Source organism: Apaloderma vittatum, unplaced genomic scaffold (assembly GCF_000703405.1).
Source record: "Apaloderma vittatum isolate BGI_N311 unplaced genomic scaffold, ASM70340v1 scaffold6728, whole genome shotgun sequence".
NCBI classification, from domain to species: Eukaryota; Metazoa; Chordata; class Aves; order Trogoniformes; family Trogonidae; genus Apaloderma; species Apaloderma vittatum.
Genome location: NW_009728943.1, coordinates 19,478 through 43,715, shown reverse-complemented (window position 1 = coordinate 43,715; position 24,238 = coordinate 19,478). Strand labels below are relative to the sequence as shown.

The window sequence follows — 24,238 nt, the reverse complement described above, 5'->3', positions numbered from 1 at the left end:
CTGTAGTATCACACCACAGCAGAGTGAGCCCCGGAAGGATTTGAACCCAACTTCTTTTTAAAAAACTGACTTCAGAGACCACAACGTTTAACAGATTTAAACCCGCAAAACAGAAAAATGCATATATACAAAACCAGTTCTAATAGTGTAAGAGCAATTCCTTAAGACCTCCCTCTCCATTAATGGCTGAGAGATCGCCTCCGTAATCCACTCAGTTTAGAGAGCTCAATTCCCTTCTTTCTTCAGATTGTATTTTGCTTCCAAGCAGCAGATTCATCTTGGCATCATCACGTGCATTGAGGCAAGTATGAGACAGGAAAGTAAAGCAAGTCACAGAAATGCAGTGCCCGTCCCAGCTGCCCACGGCTGCCACCTGCAGCACGCGTCGATGCGGGCTTTGAACAGAAGCAACTACTATTTTTGGTTTTATAAATAAAAAAAGTTTATTAAATCATTTAGACTTGAAAGAAGTCACAATAATTAATGCACTCAGCAATTACAGCAAGTGCATTCTGTACACCACCAACCCAAATGGATTGATTCTGTATTTTATAAATAAAAATTAACATATTTACAATGAGAAGTAAAAGCATGGCATTAGGCAGTTAAATGAGCAGATTACACAAACGCCTACTAGTTGATTTTTTTAAAAGTACAAATCTACAAGATTATATATGGCATGTATGACTTCATTAGGCTTAGATTTTCAGAATCACAACATTTTCATACATAATTTTTACTATGGCTCTTCCAACCATTGCCTATAAAACCCACTTTTTTAATGTCAAAAAGCTCCTTTTCCTTCTCTACAGGTTTATCCGTATAAAATGCATTCCCTAAGATATACTATAGTGCAGAAGTATGAAATGATTTCCTCTAATGACCAGCTATGGAGAGTGACAGTATGTACAATTGTGGTACTTCTTTTTTGCTTTAAAAATAGTGCAGATTCCCAGTTTACCCACCAGGGACAAAAACGGAGTTCGTTTCAAAAATCATCTTCATGTCACCAAAGAGCAAGTGATCTGGATAGACACTCACTAGGCTTAGAGACTGTAATTTGGTCTATAAAAATACAGTATTTTAATTCTATTTACATGTTACAGATCTCTCACTTACCCAGCAAGCTGACATTTACAAGCTTCAAAAAAACGCCAAACCCAAAGAACTGACAATGGAACACAACACTGGTAATAAGCACAGTAGCTGGACCCATCTGCCTAGGAGAGTTAAGGTAAGAAAAATGGAATGTGAAAAGTGTGGTTACTGCTTTTCGTTGGCTGTCGAAGTAAAGGAAAATCTGTCCAACACGTCTGATACATTAAACATGGCCAAAAAAACCAAAAGAAAGGTTAAGTAAACTATTTCCAAGAGAGACATTCTGCATCATAGGATCCTTCTGCTGAACAATCCCTGTAAAACCTGCCACGTGGAAGAAGTGATCCTGAGGATAGTTATTTGCTTGGTTGTCTGGAATGCTTATTTCCTGATAAACTCATTGTCCGTGACCTCTGCCTAAGCACTGGTTTTGGTGGGAGTTCCAAGTCTTCAAATACAGGGTTTTCTATGATTGCTGCAGCCTCTGGTCTTTCAGTGGGACTTGGAGAGAGCATATCCTTCACCATGGTGTACTAAAAGAAAACACGTGTTACATGAACCAACGCATAAATCCTTTCTTATTTCGTGTTCTGGCTTCAATTGTGGCTGCGTGAACGAGCGGAAAATGTCCCCAGTTGCTTTCTGAGTAATTTGGTGTCTTGGCACAGTAACTAGAAGTGCATTAAATATTTGAAAATGTATCACTGTGCATCTGTTAAATTGTCTTTACTGTCAAGGACTACAACCAATTTGGCAAATCAAATCTGACCTGAGACTCCATACACTTATAAAACCTTTACATTAGTTGCAATCAAAACAATTCAGAACACAAGAAATATATGAGTAATTTTTAGCTTCACATTTAAGCCACTATGTTTCAAGCCACACAGGAAATTCTCATGGTGAATAAGAAGGGGTTTGTGCGGTTTTTTTTAAAATATTCAAGTAGCTTGAATATTTGTCTCAAATTTAATCAGAATTAGTGTCCTGCTCCAGCTGAGCACAGAGCATCACATCACGCTCTCCCTGGCAGAGCCGACAAACAAGAAGACAGCAAAAATTTGCTCCTGTGGTTTTCCACTTGAGAGATCCAGTTCCTGGAGTGAGATCCCACATGGTTCCACCTACAATCTGCCCTCCACCTGCCTAGAACTCTGCATTTTGTGACTGTGGATTTGTTGCAAGAAATCGCCATCAGGATGTACATGAAACGAATGACAGCAAGTGACAAAGGGAAGCCAGGTAATATTGCACAAAGAGGGAAACTGTGTGATAAGAGTATTGTTATCCACATTATTGTAACGTTATAGCTTTGCAATGTAGAAAAGTACAGGGATAAAGAAATGCATCTTAATAACACAAAAGCCGGAGGGTTTTTTCGCCTCCACTTTTACCTGCAAAGCAATTGGAAAGCAAAGAAGAAAAAGCTGCAATTATTAACAGAAGTGCTACAATTAATAGCATCAGATATACTTACCTCTTGTGCATATTTCTGAGTGAACAATGGTGGAAACTTCAAGTCTCTAACATCACTTAAAGTCTGCAAAAAATATTAAGAAAAATGCATAACTTTTCCAAAACACTATTCTTCAGTAGTATTATTCTCCAAAAAAATATGCAAACAAATCAGCCTGATGGAAAAAAAAAAAAAAGACAGACAAACAAAACATCCACCTTGGTTTAAGACTTGCTTTAGTGGTTAAAAAATCACAACATGCTTCAGTGGGCAAGTTGCTGCTGCCCTACACAGACTTACAAGAATTCTAGTCTCTGCAGTTTTAAATAAATCCGTAAGATACACAAACTTGTACTTTTTCTCACTTGGCCGCAACAAATGTGTGAACCACCCAAGATCACCTACACCAGTATTAAGATACATGGAGTAGCTCTCTTACCAAAGCAAGGACTACTCTTTATTTAACATTTATGGACTAAGTGTAGACTTATCAGCAGTTTTGGAAGCAGCTCATGAGGGTATTTCTGTGTCCTCACCAGGTTGCTGCTCTCCTTCAGCGTTTCCTCCATAACAAGCAGATTGGCTCCATCTAGTGACTGTTCTTCCCGTGTTCAGCCACACAATTATTTGCAGCAAGCTACCTTATGAATTTAAAGTCTGTAATTGCCAGCAATTCAGGTCCCATTTTAGGATATTTTTAGTGCAGAAGGGCAATATGGAGCACTAAAACTTCTTTTAGGATCTCCTTTTATGGAAGTTTGAGCAAAAATGTAAGAATTCTAAAGTTAAAATTCAATTCACTATTAGTATAAACCAGCCAGTTAATAGTGGTGGGCAACAGTCAAACTCCTTTACAAGAGAACTGAGTTTTACGACAGCAAAACGCTTTAAACAAAATTGGTCTCGTCCTCTACCAATTCAGTATGCGTTAAGTGATTTGTTCTCAAACATCTAAATTGGAAATAAACTGTACTGCCACAGAGAAACTGCTAACAGCTTGACACAGAGGCAGGTCCAACACTCCTCCTCGGGGGATTTTTCCAGCCCCTTATCACAGATTCCAAGAATCTGCGGGGCTACCTGGTCAGGCAGAGCAGGTTTTCCTTTGGCAAGTGGTGCTGATGCTTGCCTGATGCCCATGAAAACTTCGTTGTGACAACTACTAAAGCTCCAGAACCTGACAATAAAGGCATGATTTTATCAAAAAGAATGAAACAGTAGTGAAGATTATGGGAAGCCAGGGCACTCTTTTTGCCCTTTTATGAAGTAAAACATCAGAGTTAAATGCAATTTGCTTTGCTTTGCTTTTCTGCTGAGGACAGAAATTGGAAAGGCAAAGCTCATAAGTCACTGCTGCAGGAGATCTCGAGAATCCAGGACAGCTCTTTTTCGGGTATGCATCTCACTAAAACTGAACTTATTTAGGGAAACTGAAACTCATTTCAGTGCAAGGTGTTCAGATTAAGCGCTGCCAATCCTCCTTTAGATTCTAACCCCCCCCAAGCACATATAAATGATCAGTACAAGTCATAACGACTCTTTCTTTCCTGCACAGGTCACTGGTCAGTATATACAGGATGAAAAACCTTTCTGGCCGTTGCCCCTGTTCACTATGAACATATTCCTGAGCAAGATGGGCCTTCCATGCATTTTAACAGCAAGGAGGAGTTCTAACGCACCATCGAGTCTCCTAAATTCAGATTTGATGCAATGAAGGTCATAAATTACTGGGAAGATTGTGCTTGAAGCTGAGTGAGATGCACAGCTAAGACTTACTACAGGAAAAGCAATTTTCCGCTAAGTGCTTTGGGTGAAAAAGCACTGCCAATGCAAACGAAGGGAGAAATAACAAAAATGCACAGCATGGTTCCAATTCTTGAATGAAAAACAAGCTGGTAGGCTTAAAGTCACAAGCTATATTCGTTGCTTGAGTTCTTGAATATCCTAGTTCAATAGTTTCTCTTACTTGGCTTGACAACAGAGGAGCTTTGTAAAGAAATTAAGGCCTCAGCAGTTCAACTGCACACATTAGAAAGACTGCAATTTATTTTCAGTGATTCAGGGAGTCTGTACAAGGCTGATAAAGAAGTTGTGCTCCTAATTGCAAGGCTTTTTCAACACCAAAAAGAACCTCTTGCAAGTGTTTTGCCAAGCAAATAGCAATTTTGAACAAATGATCGAACCGAGGATAACCCAATCCTGTACGTACCCTGACCCTCTCCATCTGTGTGCTGAAAGGGTAAAGCAGCTCAAAGAGAATCAGCCCCAAAGAAAAGATATCCACTTTGTGCGAATAGGTGTTCCCACAGATCTGAAAATTCAGAAGTAGGGTTAGGTCAGTCAAGCTACTCACTGTATGTTACTATGTACAACATCAACACCCCCCTTGCAAGCCAACATAGGGAAGTGATTAGCGCCCCGCAGAGCTGAAAGCTGGGGGTAGGCACCTTGGCAAACTTCATTAAATGACTGCGGGTGAGCAAGGTCTTGATCATCAGCTCCTCTTTGCAGACCCCACTGCAAAGCATAATGTTTCAACTTACTCAAACCTCACACACAACAGCATGTCCTTGCTCAATTACCTTGAATATTACACAGTTATCTTTCTACAATATTAAAAGCAAGATAAACAAATGCATCCAAGTACAAATCATTAGCCACTTCTTTTGATATAATAAACAATAAAATAATGATTTTGGAATTCAATTTATCTCAAAACACAACTTTGATGAGAAAGAATTTAAGTCACTCGATGGCAACAATCTACTAGAGCTCCTGGGAACTCAGGTGTCTTCCAGGCACTGGCAGATACAGCTTTAGAGCAGAGAGCACAAACCTGTTCTGGACTCATGTAGAGTTTGGTCCCTACTTGTCCTGTGTGCCTGGCATAAGCTGGCATTGGGGTAAGTACCGATTCCTCCTCCTCATCTTGGTCCATAGCTGTTACGAGTCCAAAATCCCCAACCTTTACTACGTCATCCATTGTGAAAAATATATTGGAAGGCTAAGAAAACAAAGAGGTGAAAAGAAAAAAAATACATAAGCAATAAACAAGTTGCTGTGTTTCAGCAGATAGAGCATTTTGTTCTAATTCAGAAAAGCCACGCTGTCAAGGTTTAAAATGCTCATTAACTGTCAGGTTAGCAGAACCAACAAAGTATCTTACCTGTTCAGAGCAAAGAAATTATTCCTGCATTAAACAGTCTCCCTTCCTGAAAGTCAGACTGCTCATTTCTTGTCCATTAGAAGTTTCCTAGCACTACATAGGTCTACTGAGTAACACGCACAAAAGTCAGCAGCTGCTGGGAACAGCACAGGTGAGCTACCACCTGACTCTCCATCGCGTGGCAAATTCACACCACATGCTGGAATTCTGACTCCTGGTCTTTTTTATTCTAATCTCCAAGTGCTAAAATCTTTCACCATATTACTAATGGGCGCTCAATACACCATCTTCATGTTAAATTACAAACACATTGGAAATCTGGGAACAAGGTCTGCTTTTCAGTTGGTACTGTGCAGTTCAACTGTGGGAATAGCTGTTTGCAGAACAGAATTAGAAGTTTATTCCTGAAAGAAGCTTCAGAACTTTGCAATTCACGAGAGCAGCGCGCGATGATCTGGCTTAAGTCTCCTTTAGCTTGTTAGCCACGTACTGCCCCATCCTTGGCTTAACCTACGGATAAAAGAGACTGGAACTGAGCTGAGCCCTGGTTAGTGGTACATATGTCAGGTGGTTTTTCAAGACATTTGCATCCTGGCTGGTAGAACAGCACACGCCAAGTAAGTGGCTATTTCTTTGAAACATGACCTCTCCACCTCCGTGACAGACACAGACAGACATACAGTTTTGGTGGAAGAACGGGGTGATCTCGCAAGGGGAAAGAAGCATCAGGATTATGTTTGCCGAGGCGTGGTAAAGAAAGAGGCATGTCGTGCTGGGCAACCTCCTCTCGGAGCTCTTGGACCTTCAAGGCTGGGAGAACATGGTCCACACTTTGTTGACATAAACCCTGTAACAGGAGGAGGCAAAGAGATACAGGGCAATATTCTTCCACAAGATTAAAGAACTATGAAGCTATTCCAAAGTCCATCCAACTTCCTCCACTGAAGACAAACCCACTCTGTACAAGAGAGAAACAAGAGAAAGAAGGCTTCTTGTTTTTTGTTGGTTTGTTTTTTCTTAAGCAACCAACAGCCCTGTGACAGGCACTACAGAATTAGTTAGATAGAACTTATTAGTTCCACAGTGCCTATATCCTGCCTCTAAAACTGCCTTATGAGCCAGGTTATCTCCCACTATATTTCCCTGCAACGAATGTCATGCGCTTCAGAGTCACAGCTCATTCGATGCACAAAACCTCTTACCCTGTAAAGCCACGGCATCTACAAGCTCTCTCTGAAGCACTTGTGGAGCACCGACCCTTGGATTGCACACCCACATAGCTGAAAATCTATCAGAATTTTAATGATCAAGGCACAGATATCTCCATCAGGGATGTGTATCCCATTGCCTTGATCTCCACTGCCCTCCTCCACCAACGTACATGCAAGAAGTCAACAGATTTGTCTCGCTTCACAGAGCACAACCCTTCTTAACAAGTTTTATTTCTTGCACTTCTCTGGCTGACAACAGACTGTCTCTGTATTGGCTGGCATATAGTTTCTGCAAATTAAGGAGAATGGATTCTCTGCTATTGCAAAGTACCAGCAAAAATAAGCCATGGAGACCACATTTGGAAAGAAGAAGTCAAAGGCAGATGCACACAATGTGATTTAAATCAGAAGACTACAACCACCCTCTAGTTTAGTTATCTTGCCACTTGCACAAGGAAATTTCTCTTTGGATACTTCAATCAGAATGAGAATTCACATTTTCTTCGCAGATCTGAATAAGCAACATGCCCATCTCAAAAACTACTGTTTAATTCAATTAATGCTGCATAACGTATCTAGGACTGTTCTTGCAGTTCTAGGAAACTCGTAATTTCTTTCGAGCTGTCATGCACGACCGACGGCTTATCCTGGGAATAACAGTAAATTCACTTGACACACAGACTTCTGTTTCTGTACTTCATTTTCTTCAAAAGAATTTGAACTGTGACCTATTCACTCGCCTACCTAAATTCCTGCGATCTTGTCACTATGGTATCTCTGCTTAGTAGAAGCCTAATTAACGCAGCTCAATGTGTACTTTTAATTTAAATATTTAAAAGGTCTTCTTGACTTACTATACATGCCTACGAATTTATTTTCACATAGGTCAGTGCGTTTTTGCTGGTGCCAATGGGAGCAAGAACTGGCCTCTGCTGTCAGCTAGCTCTGCCTCTCACAGAGGCAAAAGAGCTTTGCAGGTTATTTCCTTATTAGTGCTGGCACCAACTTCGGGTTGCGTGACTGATCTCTTGGAAAAATTACAAAATTAGGTGAGTTATGTGCCTCAGAGCTTCCAAAAACTAGAGAAAAAAAGGTTTATTCTGACCAAATTAACATACCAGACAAATAAACTTCCAATATCCAGGAATGACATCTATCCATGCATGGATAGTTTTCTGAAGCACAAAACCATTTGGTCAGGGAAAGCCTTTCCAAGTTGTTTATACCGAGCCACAAAATAAAGTTTCTTGTTCAAATTGCTGCCAATATTGAATTCTTAAGACATTCTAAAGAAAAAAAAAGGCTACACGACTGCTGATTAAGACTAATAGAGCTTTAAGGGACGGTCTACACAAGCTTTACTGACCAGTCTAGCAACATATTAATATAGGAATTTAATTACTCTTCAGGTCAGTTTCTTAAGCACTGAAGATTTTTCAAAACAACTGGTTCAAGGTAATTGCTTAATGCCAATGGAGAAAGAAAATACTTGGACGGGTTTCTGAGTTTTTCTAACTTGACATATTCATTCAGTGTTACTGAATTGGAATCCCCTTTTCCCGCCACACAGAGATGGCATTTTTATCTCGTTTCTACTGATACCAAATGCTGACCACCTGAGAAGGTACAACAACGGTTACAATCATACCAGTACTTACTCCCTGGAGGTAGGTATTAACACCTCCTTGAATAAGCAAAGAGAAACAGGAACCGCCTCTCGAGCATTTGGCAAAGGCAGCTCCTGTCTCAGAGCTTATTCAGCTGGGCTCTTCAATTAAATTCTGGTACTTGGTAACACATACTGACACTTCCAGAGTTCAACATTCCAGCAAAATCAGGTACTAACACAGGGTCAGATGCAAAATGAAAGAAAAGGTATAAACAGCTACTCCTGACTTCAGTTATGTTAAATGCTGGAGGTAAAATCCACCTTTCCCAATCTTAACCATCTGGATGTTATCTCACATTAAAGAGACCATGAATCCCCCCGAAAGCTGCACTGTGATAGTCGACATCGACTCAGAATTCAGCTCCAGGACAGTTCACATTTCAGTTCCAGAGCAGCAATACTTTTTACTTCTCCACCCAGGAGTAACACCATTGCTTTTTGGCAATATTGCTCTAGAAAGGAGGAAAATATCAGAATCACAGAATCATTTAGACTGGAAAAGACCTTAAAGATCCCCAAGTCCAATATGAACTTAACCCTGCCAATTATCTTGAAATGATGCAACAGGATCCAAAATAGTTTTCTTTGTCACACATCTCAGCAACAAACAACGCCGTGTGAAGAACCTGAATTAAAAAGGCCATAAAACAAATGCAACTGCTCTGTGCCAGGTACAAGAAGTTTTGCTGTAAGAAAGACTTTAATTGCAATAGTGAATGATTAATGTTCATTTCCTGGAGCACTGCACCTCCCACTTATCACAGAGGCATTAACTCAGCTTCTGTAACACCCATGCTAAGGTCACTGATAAGAGTCAACTGTTTTATCAGGATCTGTCTCCAGTGCCGTATTTCTACCATATACAAACAAATTTTACCTGTATCCATGCACTCATGATCTGTCAGTTTAAAGCAGAACTTGACACTCAGCTAAAGAGCCTGGCACTGCTGTATTAAAAGATGTAAAATCTGGAATTGCTGATGCTTCAAGTTTCAGGAATTCAACAGCACCAAAGACTTCTGTACGATAGTTTGGTCACACATAATTCCTGTTATGATAGCTCCAAAGATAATCTCAGTACTAAACCAGAAAACATTTGCCTATAAGACACGGCCAGTTAGATAACTCGTTACAATCAGAATTCTGGAAGCTCAGGTATTCAGTGCTGAACATGCAAATAAATAAATAAATAAATAAGTGAAATTAAAAAAACCCAAGCAAAACTCAACGCATTTCCTAGTCACCCATGAATACAAACCTTGAGATCTCTGTGCATTAACCCTTTGCTATGCAGGAAGTCAACTGCTTCGGCGATCTGCAGAAATATCTGCAGACACTCTGTCCTTTCCCTCTCCTCTATCGTGCACCTTCTGCTCATCCAGTCCTTAAGGTTCTCTTTCCGGCACAGCTGCATCTGGATGTAAAGATAAACCTTTGGAGAGGTCGGCTTGACTTTTTCTGCAGTATTTTTAGAAAGGTCCAAGCTTAAACTTGTCGGTCTTGGTGGAGAAACAGAGAGGGGACTTCCTGAAGCAGATTTCTTGTTATCAGATTCCTCTGTACTTTTTGCCTTATCCTCAGAAAGACTCTCACCATGCGAAACATCGACTTTATCTTCCTTGCTAGAAGCATTTCCGCAACCAGAATCCTCAAACACAATAGAAGAGGAGGTCCCTTCCCTCAGGTGTGCACCAGGAACAGATGAAGAACAGATTTCCAAGGAGTGACCCAGCTCGTTATTGTTGATAATACTGTCTTCTGTGTCACAGCCTGTCAGGACGCTGTCCTGAAGGTTTAACAGCGGATCTTCTGACTGGTGTAAGTCTCCGTTGTCCGTGGCAGAAAATTCCAGAGGAGAAAACTGGCTTCCAGATGAATGGGACTGACCACAGGGTATTCCCACGGACCTTACCCTGTTGGATGAAGTGGCAACAACCTCAACGTGCTCCTTTGTAGAAAATGGCTCTGTTCTGATCTTAAATGACGGGACGTCCATCGGGCTGGGAGAACTGAGGGGCCAGTCAGTGCTACAACAACAAAACCGAGAGATCAGTAACTACAGAACTTCATCCCACCCGAAAAGCATTTTCAGAAGCCCAGGTTTTAACAACTGCTACTTCTGAGAACTTGGTCACACTGTAACAGTAAATGACTATCCAAGTGTGGGAATCACTAATAACCAGATATAGCATTCATTTTTCTTAGCAAGGATAATGTTTGCTCCCTGAGACAAGAGTGCTGATAAAGGAAAATTTAGCAAGCTCTCCTGCCTGGATTCCCAATGTGCAATCAGGCTCATCTTCAGCTTGAAAAAAATCAGTCCTTTAGCACATGCATTGCATTGACTATTTAAAGCGCCTTGGAAGAATTACAGCTGTGAAATGTTAATTTGATGCCTGAAAAGGTCGCTGTATTCTAAAAATTGTTAGGCACATTAAGATTTTATTATGAGATCACTAAATAGCCTTGTATTATGCCCCATTCTTTAAATGCTAACACATAGCCCCATTCTTTAAATGCTAACACATACCCACTTTTTCCTTTCTCTTAATATCCTCTAACTCCTTTCTCTATTTTTCCATTTTTAACCTACTTCTGCCAAGCTTTATACATCATCCCTTTGATTATCCCTCGGATATTTCTGCAGAAATAAATTCATTGAAGCACTGGAGTATTGAATCAGATCCGTCTAAACCGAGACAACAAAGAGGAGGAAAGCAGCGTGACAGAAGAATATGGAGACGTCAAAGTTTAAAATTGAATCACAACAGCAATGCTCCGATCTTCCAGCCAGCCAAAGAGTCAATTATGGAAGTTAAATTAAGAACTACAAGGTGTTTCCTAAGCTGAAAAAAGGACCTTAACACAAGAGAGGACTCAAAAATTGAGAGAGGCTACACACAGGTGTGATATATTTGTATTTGTTCAATTAAAAAGTTGACAGGCTAAGCTAATAACCCTCTCTTTCCTAGACAGTCTTTCCATCTTCCTGGACCATCTACCAGTTCCCTCCAGTTCCGTTGACATACAATCTCAAATCCAATTGTTGAAAAAACCAAACAGAAACAAAACCCAAACATCAGTTACCTCTCATCTTTCAACCACTGTTCATCCATCTTTTCCTGCCATCTCTCAGGCGGAGCTTCCAGCCACGCGTTGAAATACCGAACAATACCTGGATGCTCAAGTTTCGCCAACGCCTTGACTTCCCGCATCACCTTTTCACGAGCCAGCTCCCTAGAGTTTGGGGTGAGGAGAACAACAGAAACGTGGTCACATAAAGGAACAGCCTAGCACAGAAAATTCTGCAAAGGAATTTAATCAAAGCTAGCTGCGCATAAACAAGGCCAGCAGTACTGCTCTTCTCACCGAAAGACAGGTATGTCTTAAATTCCCCAGAGTAACTCCTTTAGGTTAGAGGTGTGGAGGAGCAGATGTGCTCAGAACAACTAAGTATTTAGTTGTATTACAGGGAGCAAAACTTAGGACAACAGGATCATCTTGCTCTCAACTGTTCATAAGGATAGAAACAAGACCGCTAAAAGCAAGATTCTACAGGGATGTAGAAGACACTGATGCAAAAGACAGAAAGTAGTACCTTAGTATTTCTTTTTTAATTGTCTTAACATAAAGAGACTGCATAAAGACTATCTCCATTCTGCGGACAGGAAAGTAGGTAGCCTGCCCTCTTATGGAAGTAAATAATCTCTCTTCGTATGACCATAACTGGATCAAATAAAGTCAGGTGGTTTTGTTTAATGGGCTAGAATATGCTTGGAAAGGAGAATTTAGGCTACCTTAAATTTCTGAACAAAACCTTTAATCTTAAATAGTCATGTTTATTTAACACGTTCAAAAAAAAAAATAGTAAATCTAGATTTTACAGCTTTACCCCCTCCCTCTACTGGCCTGCCTGTTGCTGTTCTAACTTGAGATTTCCAGAAGCAGTGTCTCCCATCTCCCACTAAAAGGAACTGCTGCAAGCTCTGTGTAGGGTAATTCAGCAGCATGGCTTGAGCACCTATGACTGAAAGAAAAGGTAGGGATTGTGGGACCAGAACATGAAAAAACAAACGGACAAATGGAATCAGAAAAGCTGGTGAGGGAGAAAGAAAAGAAAGAGAAGGTGGAGTAGGAAAGGTAAGGAGAGGAAGGAGAGAAGCAAATTAACAGCGCTACAAGTAACTGGTCCTATTATCAAAGGCTCTATTTATCAAGGAAATCAACGGAGTTCCCATGTAGCTGCAGCATCCTCACAAAGGTCCTGCTATGAAGTACTTTAGCCAAGCAGGTCACCCTTCTGCTGTGATTACATATGCCAAATTCTCAATGCCAAAACTAAGTCAGCCCTCCCATTAAAAAGTATGTCATTCATCCTAACGTAGGATCTGGGAAATCAGTTCAGGAACAGGTGGTTCAGTGTAGGATCCCACCAGTCGTTCTTCTATATTTCAACAAACTCATTCATTACCTGTTCGGTAAACGGATCCTTTTGATAGCATAGTTGCAGTCATCCACTTTGTTTCTGGCTTCAAAAACTACTCCAAAACCTCCACGACCCAGACACTGAATTGGTTCAAAATCTGTCAGATATCTGGGAGAAGAAGGGTGTGAGGAAGGGACAGAAGAATGGAAGGAGGAAAAAGGAGAAAAATGCATTGGTATAGACAGAAAAAGTCATTTATGACTAAGAGTGAAATATTTCTGTACAGGCAAAACTTGCTGAATGACTTAAAGGGCTGTATCATTTTTTGTTCCCGGCTCACCCACTGAGAAATGTGAAAGTTACCTATTTATGAAAGGGGCAGTTGACAACTATGCATTTATTCAGGGTCTGTCACAAACCAGCGAGATCCATGATGTATGCACACGACAAACCAAAGAGGTTTTTCAGAATATCAGGTTGCATGCTTACTGGATAATGGACCGTGAGTATGTAGCCTAAGTTTCCATACTCAAACTGGGTGGTGACAGCTAAAAATTTCTACACTTAGTCCTTCTAAGCATCCCTTCTGAAACACCACTGCTCTTAAATCTCACTTTCTTACTCTTCATTTTAAATACTCCAGTTTTCACTTTCTGTGAGTTAGAAATGTACAAGAAATAGTCACATTTTCTCCAGAGTGTCACAATGTGTCCCCACAGAGTCTTAACCAACTCCAAAATAGCAACATAGTTTTTTTCCCAATATATTCTGCTTGTTCTTGCCATGGACACAAAACATCCAACTGCCTTTCTCTGGTTTAATCCATAAACACAGAAACAGAAGGAGTAAACACTGATGAAGACCTTCAAGAGCTGATCTCCCATTTCACGTATTGGCAGTGTAAGTGCAACATTCTGGATCACAGGTATCCTGCAGACTCTGCAGGATGGCTCAGACTAATCCTAACTGCAACCTCCCACGGGTAATGGGGTGACATTGTCTTTGTGTCAGCTGCCCACTGCCAGGCAAAGTTGGAAGACAAGACCAGGGCAGGTAAGAACAAGTGAACACCCACTCCTCCCTCCAGAGAGTATGAGCTGTCACACTGACTAAAACCCCTGTAACACGCTACGTTGAACTGAGCTCACCGTGACACGTATCCAGAGCTCTTGCCATCACTCCAGCTGCTGTCTTTAACATCTCCACACGTGGGCTCATATTTACTGTCGGTCTGACACTGTGTTTCCGATTCTTTCCGCAGCTAACAAGGTTTCACCAAAACGAGAACAAAAACCAAACAAAAAAAAATTCAACCCCTTAAGTACTTGAGATATGGCATTTAATAATTTCAGTGTAAATATCTCCAAAGACGTCAGAAATGGCTGAAGCAGTATAATCTGCTTGTTGAAGCACTTGAGCAAATTGTACACGGCAGCTGACAGCCTTCACAGACAGATTAAACAATAAATTTAGACTTTTCATTTCGTTATCTCATAGTTACTAACTTATTAACAGTACTCGTTACAGACCTGAAATCTAAAGCAAAGGCTGGAATAATACCTTCTGTATTCAGGATTTAGAAAAAAGTACTTACTCTGCTGTAAGGATGGGGATGGAAAAGTTTGCGTACGATAAAAGTGGTGGCCACAATGCAGAATATAATGGTGCCAACAATTTCTTTCCACCAGTGAAGTAGAAGAACGGGATCTTTTTTGCGGATGTTCTTGTAATGGGTATCATCAAAAAACCTAACAGTGATCTGGGTGCTACGTTTATTTCTCTCTCTCTTGTAGTAAGGTAAGTAATAACCATTATCTACATAAAAAAAACATAAAGAAAGCACAGATTTACTAGCAGGTAACTACAAAACAATTTTGTCTTCTCATTAATACACTGCCTTAACAGACACAGGCTATTTTTGCTTGCAGTGCTTTGTGTGGCACTAATTGTACACACACCACAATTTGGAAATTCTAGTTTGGGCAATAATTCTAGTTCATTACATGTTAAAAAAAAAATACACATGCTTAAGATGAAACAAATTGCCATTTATTGAATTTCACAGATAATAAATGAGTAAACCTGGCTGTATTTAAAACACTTTGACATTTGGAAACTCCACCTACCATACGGATACTGCAGAACTGAAAGTGCTCCGTTGCTGTACTCCTCGTGAGAATACTTGTCGTTGCTGAGACACTTATCGAACTCATCAGACCCCACCAACACTGGAGTCCTGGAAGGAGAATCTAAGCACAGAAAAGACACAATTTTCTGAGCCGAAGTGTTACAAAAATTTTGTACTTGCATTAATTTAATGAGAACTCCAATTGCATAATCTTATAAAATGTCTCTTGGGCAAAACTTAATGCAAGGAAACATTAAAAAGGGTATTTTAAGGTAACAGTTACTTAAGCACTTCTACCCCTTACCAAAATACTGGTTTTGGACAAGTCAATTCATTCATATTTACATCACTGCAAAAAGCTTCTCTTTTTGTTGAAATTTTTTATTTAGAAGACTGAAGGGGGGCCGGTTAGCTCTGTCAGTCGAGCATGGCGCTAACAATGTCAAGGTTGTGGGTTCGATTCCTGTTCGGTCCCCATGTGTTGCCTGATCTAGTCGAGAGGTGGCGTCCCTGGCGGCAGGGAGGCTGGATTAAAATGATCTCTAAGGTCCCTTCCAGCCTAGGCCATTCTATGATTCTATGATTATTAAAAAAAGACCCTGTCGAATCCATAGTAAAAGAAAGCAGACATAAAAAAATCTAATTAGAAAACAATAAACAATTAATAAAGCACGGAGATAGCTGCTGAACTGGTTTACAGCTGGGAACATTAGACTAGTTTGAAACATACTGGAAATAGAAGAGACGTCCTGTCTTTCCAGAGCAAAAGACAGTAAATGAAACTCTGAATTGCTACTTACGGATTAAAGGTTTCCATTTGATTTTGGGAAGAGGAATAATTGCATTATCGTTCCTGGATTCCAGAGCCTTTGGGTTGGTTGGGAATTTCTCAGAAATTCTGACTGATGACTGAAGATACAACTGGCCCCTGTACATACCTAAGTAATAAACCAGAGAGCAGATTAGTCTTAAGATTTAGCTCTCTTAGCTGGTAAGGTGTAAAGACTTATAGAAAAAGGCTAAGGAAAACAAAGTCTTAGAAAGTCAACACATGTTTACCTCTCAGAGACAGGCAGACAGCTGAGAGGAAAAAGGACCTGGGGCCACTCTATTTCAAATTGTCAAAAACCACAGCAAATTGTCACAAATTAATTGTGACAGCTTGAAAAAACTTAGTCACATATACTCTCAACTGAAATTTCTTCATGCTAAGTTACTGTAGTCAGTGTAGAGGACAAAACAAATGCGACAAATTAGTGGGTTGGAGGGAGATATTGCTTATTGCCTACCGAGCAATAAGACTGCCTTGTTAGCTATAAACCAATCTTTAAAAGTTTCAAGTCTTTCAGTCATCTTCAATGTACAGAAACTACAGAGCAGTGAACATTTCAGAATCAAATCAGAAAAGATTTAAGGTTTTGAAATGTTTTGGTTTTTAAAAAGGAAAAAAAAAGAACAAAAAAAAAATCCATTTTTTAACTATCACTGTTTAGGCTAAACAGTCACAGATATTATTTTTGCCATAGTCAAAGGTACACGGTACCTTCTGTAACTGCCAGAATAAGACAGGTACACGGAGCTCTGACTTTGAATGACAGCAGCAAAGATGACCTGAGCAGACTAGGAAAAGATGAGAACACACCTCTACCTTTTGAACGCTTTTAAATCAAGCCAAGGTGCCTTTCTGGGATATATAAGTCAGTGAAGCCTCAATTTTAGGGCTTTATAAATCAATGTGGTTTAATTTAACAGCCTTCATTATGCAGAGTATCAGACTGGACATGTTACAGCTCCTCTCAACTATAATCTACCAACACAGAAATAATTGCTTAACTACAACCTCAACAGAGAGAATAACGTTTACTACAGAAAATGCTGCAGTTGGCGTCTCACCCAAATAGACGCTGGATTCTGCGGCCCCTCTGGCAGCTTCCACGAGATCTTCTTCATCTTCCAGTACTTCGTTGTTCGCAGTGTAGCTGGTGTCATCAAACAGACTGATTGGAATTACCTTGCCGTCCTTAACCAGCCATGCAGAAGCAATTGGAGTGCAAAACTGAAGAAGAGAGAGGTAACTAGGAATTAACGTAGCATTAACTAGATACTATGCAAGAATAATGCTAAACAATGTGCTTTTATTCCTTGTTTAATTTTTTGTAACAGCTATAGCAGCTCAAAGTCAGAACTTCAGTTAAAAACATGACAAGCTATGTGTGCTTCTTCACAGAGCACCTGAAACGCAAGATGAAAGACATCATCTGCAATGCTTTAAAACTTATACTTTTGTAACATTTAATATTCTGGTTTTACCCCTACCTGGTATTCCCATTCCAGATGTCCTCCTCGTTTGTTAAAAGCCATCACTTTCCAGTCAGCTACTGAGACCTTTATCACTGTATCTTTCATCATAGCTTCCTGCTCATCCACATCGGAAATAATTTTCGTTTCTTCTTTGTTCATATTGGGTTTAAAATTGCTCTCAATATATCCCGCTCTAGTTTCAATATCTGGGACATAACGCAGCTCAAAGTGACCAACGCTGAAATTCCACCTTAAAGAAAAAGAGAAAAACAATTTATACATTCCAAGGATGTTCTAAATCCTCTGTCTCAAAAGATTCTTAAACTGAATTACCAACATTTGGCCTGTATTTTCACAGTCAGCTACCAGATTGCCAACTCAACACAACTGTACCAGGAGGGGGAGTGCTAATCCAGAATATAAACCAAACAAATTGAGACATGTGGAATGTGATGGGCAAGTTAACAAAAACAGCTAGTGAAGAAAGGCCAGTGGCATTAAAGGTTTAGTGTATGCAAAGGGAAACTAAAATTATCTAGTACAGCTGGGCTTATTTAGTAGGGAATTGTTATGCAGCTGATAAAAGTAACAAGTATAAAGCATTTAGGAAGCAGCATTCTACACAAGATGTATTTCTCTTCATTAATAAAGCAGATTTAATTTGAAATGTAAGCTTTTTCAAGCTGAGGGAGGGACAATGCTTTTTGTTGTTGTTTGTTTTAATCCCACACACAGCCTAACATGGGATCTCTTTGTCAGGTACTTGATGAAACCAGGACTGCTCGTGTTCCACAGGCTGGCTGTATAAAGTTGTCTTGCACAGTCAAAAGCTCTTTCGTTTTTTGTAAACTGACAAATCAGGGCAGAAACAAAAATCTATTTTCAGAAAGAGAAAGGCTAATTCTCTTCTTTTTTGTGCGATACAGTCCAATGCTGCAGAGAAGATACAGATGAAAAAGGATGGCAGGTTTGTGTCTTGAACCCCAAGAAGTGGGAAAATACTTCCTGAACAGTATGTTTGGGTACTCAAAGTTTCTTAGGACCAGCCTGACGACCACCAGGAGCCCCAACTGTCTCCTGAAAGAATTTAGACTCTGATGGTAAAAGTCTGGCATATTTTGTATATTCAGTTGACTTATTCCAAGCTTTTTTTTTCTCTGGATTAAAAACCCAGATCTATCCTATAAATTCCCTACCAGAAATACCATGTTTTTTTTGAAAGCACCTCTGCTTCTGACTACAAAGGTGTCAGACACTGTTTTTGAAAGAGATGTAGGAAGGAAAAAGCATGTTTTTATGACATACCTCTCCCTGCCAACATCAGCCTTCAAGAAACATGGAACCTATGGTTTCTCTTCTCAGATATCTGATCTATTACTGTTCTAATTAGCTAACGCTGGGCTGATCTGATATAACACTGACACACAGCCTGGCCAATCCTGCTGCAAACAGAAGAGGGAGCAGGGCAACAGGGAATGACTAGCTCTCCACTAAATTGTTGAGTAGTTACTCTACCAATGTATGGCAACTGGACTTTTAAACTTGTGTTTTATGAAGCAGATTTATGTGGGTTTTTTAGTAGAAAATCTTGATGTATTAAAATTTGAACATGCAGCATTAGGAAAGTCACATACTGAACCAGCTTCTACAGCTTGTAAAGAACAGACCACCGACATTATGAAATGAACTAAGTAGATTTAAGAATGGGACTTTTAAAAAATAACACTGAAGAAATTTTAAAATATCAACGTAAAATGAAAGCATAAGACATCAAATGTAAAAAATAACCCAAACAAACAGTGACAGTTGCCATGAGGCTTTGAGCAACCTGGTCTAGTGGGAGGTGTCCCTGCCCATGGCAGGAGGCTTGGAACAAGATGATCTTTAAGGTCCTTCCAACTCGAGCTATCCTATGTTTCTATGAGTAGGTAAAGAACTTAAAAGTCAATCAGTAGGTCATAAGAAGATTTTTAAATTGTCTCCTTTAGTTGAAACAAAGATTAATGACATTTGCCTTTGTGCAGTAAAGCAGCTACCAACTCTTGAGGTATGCATGGACAAGGAAAGCATTTTTTATCTGATTTAGAGGAAATAAATACGTGCATGTATCTTTTCTGTCTATTCATCCATAAAACCGAAGTTCAAGACACTTTTCAATAGCACTTACGAGCAAAGGGGTTAGATCCAAGCCAACAGCGCATTCCTTCGGTTAACAATCTACACTCCCTTGTGCAACTCCTCGTTCAGTGGCAGTAAAAAGGAGGTCAAATGCTTAAAACATTACGTATTAAGAACTGATCTCTATTGGATTGTTGCTGAACAATTCTTACACTCACTTTTCATTGCCACTGCGTGGTCCAACAGCACGGACCGTTTTCTGGGTTCGGTGTAACAGCAGCGTCTCTTCCTGCTCTGTCTCATCGTCATCCCACCGGCGACAGCCCACGGCTGAGCAGATGTACTTCACCTGAGGAACAAGGCAAGAAACTCACACGGGCTTCGAAGTTCTGGAGAGCTTCAAGACAAACAAAGGCAATCGACAGCAATATTCAAAGCTAACAATCCTTACAACACGTTTTTGGTTCGCAGGCGATTTGGAGCTCTGCAATTTTTAGATGCTCGACCTGAGGGATGCTGAAGAGCCTGGTTTAAGAGATAAGAGCTTTTCAGAACTAGAATTTTCAAAAGCTTCTAGTGAGTCTAAAGTTAGAGCTATTTTGACTGTAGTTTGGACATATTTCTACTTCTAACAGAAAGAAATCTTAGCACTCTCTTTTCTCACTGATTCTACGGACATCAAAAGAACACTTCTGCAAGACCCACAGCATAATTCTCCTTCTGTGCCACATCTGACTCACCATAACTCTACAAGCTTCAAATGAAGAATTACTGATTTATAGAACACAACACAGAGCCTTCTCCTTTTGCTTTGTCAGCTATTACAGGCGAAAGAAGACCTTATTTCACTCTCAGTCACACAGATTTTTTCCCAATCTCGAACAGGATTTGGATGATACCGTATTTTGAAAAGGGAGTTGAATGCGCTTTCAAGAAGCGTGAATCGACATCAGACTGCCCAGACTCTTAAGGAGGAAGAGTCAGGCACTATTTCCTATATAAGGCACGTTCGCTGCTGTGAGCATAAGCCAGGAATCAAAGCAGAAACTGAAATTTCCACTTCCTAACCCCCGGGGGAGGAGCAGTCTGTCGGTGCTCAGCACTCTCCACTATCAATGAGGAAATCAAACTGATTTCATGAACTCTCAGTTTGGGTCTATGCTCTTTTTCACTAGCAATCATGCTACACTGTGCCACAGAAGCGTTCTACATTAAAATGTATGGTCAAAATAAAAACCTGATTTTGTGGAAAACAAACACCGGACTTCTAGAAGTTTTAAAAATAAATCTATTTTTTGCAACTTGTTTTAAAATGCACCAATGTTTCTGATTTAGTATACGTTTGTTCTTCGCTGCTCAAAGTATCTACAAGCATTTTAATGACATCTGACACTAAGGAGGGGGAATGTCAGTTCTAGGACTCGGAACAATGCAATTAATTCCTGCACTTTTTTCAGCCTTTTTCTTTCTTGTGAGCTTTTCCAAAATATACAACTTTTAACCAACGTATTTCAGAAGAAAAATATTTTCTGAACTATTTAGGTCACAATTAGTTTTCACCTTAACTTTGCATGTGACTTTAAGACGCAAGAACTTCTTCCAAGAGAGAGTAAACTCGCTGACAATGACAAGTCTCAAACTTTTCGGTATGTCAAATGTTTTTCTTGTTTTCAGTCAGCTCACCACCTCATCAGTTGTGAGAAAGTGTCACCTAAGGCCTCTTTTAATATGCAGTATGCTGAACAACAAAGTCTACTTCAGGCAGAGCTGTATGAAGAAGCTGAACACCCCCAGCTTGGTAGAAAGGGTTCATTCTTCTTTTTTTCCCCCATCACTCACCTCTGGTCACAAATCTCCTGTCCCTTCCCTTGTGCTGGTTCTGGCACTCCCAACCCCTTGCTAGGCTGGCTACTGCTAACCCAGCACAAAACTGAACCAATACAAAGTTTTCAGTAGGGTTAGCAAGTTCAGATCAGCTTAGCAAAGGGCGAGACTAGGCTTAAAGCCAGCAGAGGGGATCTCGCAGGAGCTCAGAAGCACAAGGAGGTTGCGGTGAGGGGCTCAGCTGTAACATCTAACCACACCAGCTGTGAGCCTCGCTCCAGCCGCTGCATTTCTTGCTCAGTTTGCAAGATTTCTTGCCTATTTGCAAGATGGTGCTCGAAACACACCCCTACACACCCCAACGAGGCTCTTACCTTCCCTGAGTATGAGCTCAGCCCGTAGGTTGTCAAAGACTTTCCCCCAACCAAGACAACGTCCTCGCCAAATTTATAGGATGACTCGAGAAGAGATTCGACCGTGAAAGGAACTGCTTCCATGCTCTCCCGATCCCGATCCCACTGGAAAAGGTCCCCATCCAAGGAAGGGATGATCATCTTATTTCCAAAGACCTACAATAATTGACTGGAAGGTTAGCTGCCGTTTAACCACAATTTTGTCAGAACACACAGATCACAAATGGAAACAGAAACGCCGTAGAAGAACGTACAGTGCATGATATTCCAGTGCCCTGTTTTATCATTTCGCATCCCAGAGTTTCGTTTTTCAAAGTTATACTAAAGACAAAAAACTTTGAGGCACTCAAATCAAATCTGTATTTCACTATTCGTAGTTAAAAACCAGTTCAGTAGGTGACACTTTTTCCACTTCAGGCAACACATTTTAAAGTTCATTCAGCTGACTGATGAATTAGTATTCATCCAAACTGTAGAAAATATGACATGGGGAGAAGCATTCTTGAAGAGACTGCTCACTGGTTAAAATGAAAGTTTTGAAGATTATTTGTGACAATTTCAAGATAGTGGTGTTGTAGTTAAGCTCTACCTCATTGCTGTTTTTCCAGAGGTAGTTTACTGCTAAACACAGAATCAATCATTCTAGATGAGAAGACTGAATTTGGCTTAAAAAAAACCAACAACACCAAGCTGAGGCTGTATGTGAACTCTTTTACAATTAATGACTACTCCAGAATATCTATCCTCCTGTGAAGCTGAGAGAGATCAGATCTCACGTTTCACCTCTGCCTTTCCAAACAGTTAAATCTAACTTCTCTTCCCTAGAATTTCACTAGCATACCATTCCTTTAAAACCTGCCTGGCTTTTTCTTTAACACACAAAGGAAAAAAATAAAGAAGTCTTCACCAGGATGCAATGTTTCACAACGCTTCCTCCATTACACTCTGATTTTCAAGAAGATCCTAGTTCGGAAGGATGAGTCATTGTCAATGAGTACTAAGGGACTTATTAAGAAATTCATTATCAGCATGATAGACCATAACTAATTCTGTGGAGCCACAGTGGCTGCGCCCATCAAGAACAGTGAGAAACTGCAATCCAAATAATCTTAGCTTTTGAGGATACGGATTAACGTGGAAGATTTTAGCTTTTTCGGAACCTCCGTCCATTCGGGCAGTATCCTACAACATAATTACATTAAAATCAGATACTTTACACATCAGGATTTAAAGACTACTTCTGGTACCTGTCAATTCAGACAAAATATTCCTGCTCAGGCTCCAAGGCACACACATGTATTACGAAGCCATACAAAAGATCCAGAAGGTTTCTGGTTATGATTTCTGGAAGCACTGTGAGGATCTGAAACCACATCTTCTGCATGATTAAAATTCTCTCTAACATGAGATTTTTTTATTCCTCTAACTGGGTCACAGATGAGCAAACAGCATTAAGCAAAGTTGGGATTCACCTGAAAGAGGACTTGTCACGACTAATGCCTCTTCTTACACTGTTTGACACACCTCATTCAAAGAGAAAATTTAGGTGAGTTACTTGACAAAGCTGGTGACCGTATTTAAGATCCTTAAAGGATCCAACGCGGATGTTTTCTGGCTTTGAAAAGCCTGATGATGACTGACAATTAAAACAAACCCTCCTCTCAGGAGCACAATGTGTAATTGATGAGATAATAAAAATAAATCCTCAAGAGTATCTGCGAAGGTTTTTTACAGAGCCAAATGAGGTGTGTTCTCTTCCTCCCAGGTATTTATCTTATGGCAAAAAAAGACCAAACATCCTGGAAGAGACACTCATAAGATTTGTGATGCACAAGAAATGTTACACTGTGGCCTCTCATTGGCGAAGAAAAATATACACACACCCTCTGCTAAAAACACACTTACAGAAATAAAACAACAGAAAAGCAAACATTTGTGTGAGGAGGGGTCATCTGTAGAAATCACCTAATCAGTGGAAAAATAAAGCAAACAAAGAAGATTTCCATAGAGATTCCTATTCAAGAGCAGCGTTGTGATCTTCAGAAACAAAGGCATACAGATTTTGGAAAATACTTTTTCAAAAGCAAAAGATGCCAGGGACAAAGTTGCAGCTGTAACCACGTTGGAGTATCTCGTTAAAACACTCATCATGGAAGAGTAACACCACAAAATATTTTTGCAATATATTCTTTCAGAAATACCTAATAATTTTGACAACTTTCAGCCTGAGCAGCTGTTATCTTGAGTCAATAAATACTCTGTAAGTTTTCTTCTTGCATATGGTCCAAATACCTGTGAGTAGTTTGGAGGCCCGTGCTCACTTCTAGCAGTGTGAGACAGCCCACATATAAGCAAGACTGAAGAGCAACTTTCATAGAATCATAGAACTGTCAGGGTTGGAAGGGACCTTAAAGATCATCTAGTTCCA

The 24,238-nt window shown here is 40.1% G+C and overlaps 1 protein-coding gene across 1 annotated transcript in view; it reads right to left on the bottom strand.

Annotated features, from left to right (window-relative positions):
- Positions 1-1,454: 1,454 nt before the first annotated feature.
- Positions 1,455-24,238, bottom strand: part of EIF2AK3 (eukaryotic translation initiation factor 2-alpha kinase 3) — a gene marked incomplete at its 5' end in the record, with an annotated part of 35,678 nt that continues 12,894 nt past the window's right edge. The window contains 15 exons of the mRNA XM_009874254.1: positions 1,455-1,631; positions 2,576-2,638; positions 4,764-4,865; positions 5,391-5,558; positions 9,859-10,627; positions 11,688-11,837; positions 13,072-13,194; positions 14,175-14,287; positions 14,621-14,841; positions 15,153-15,275; positions 15,955-16,092; positions 17,048-17,210; positions 17,471-17,705; positions 19,792-19,922; positions 21,772-21,966. Of these exons, the coding sequence (XP_009872556.1) occupies positions 1,455-1,631; positions 2,576-2,638; positions 4,764-4,865; positions 5,391-5,558; positions 9,859-10,627; positions 11,688-11,837; positions 13,072-13,194; positions 14,175-14,287; positions 14,621-14,841; positions 15,153-15,275; positions 15,955-16,092; positions 17,048-17,210; positions 17,471-17,705; positions 19,792-19,922; positions 21,772-21,966 (2,871 nt within the window). The remainder of the gene's footprint in view (positions 1,632-2,575; positions 2,639-4,763; positions 4,866-5,390; positions 5,559-9,858; positions 10,628-11,687; positions 11,838-13,071; positions 13,195-14,174; positions 14,288-14,620; positions 14,842-15,152; positions 15,276-15,954; positions 16,093-17,047; positions 17,211-17,470; positions 17,706-19,791; positions 19,923-21,771; positions 21,967-24,238) is intronic.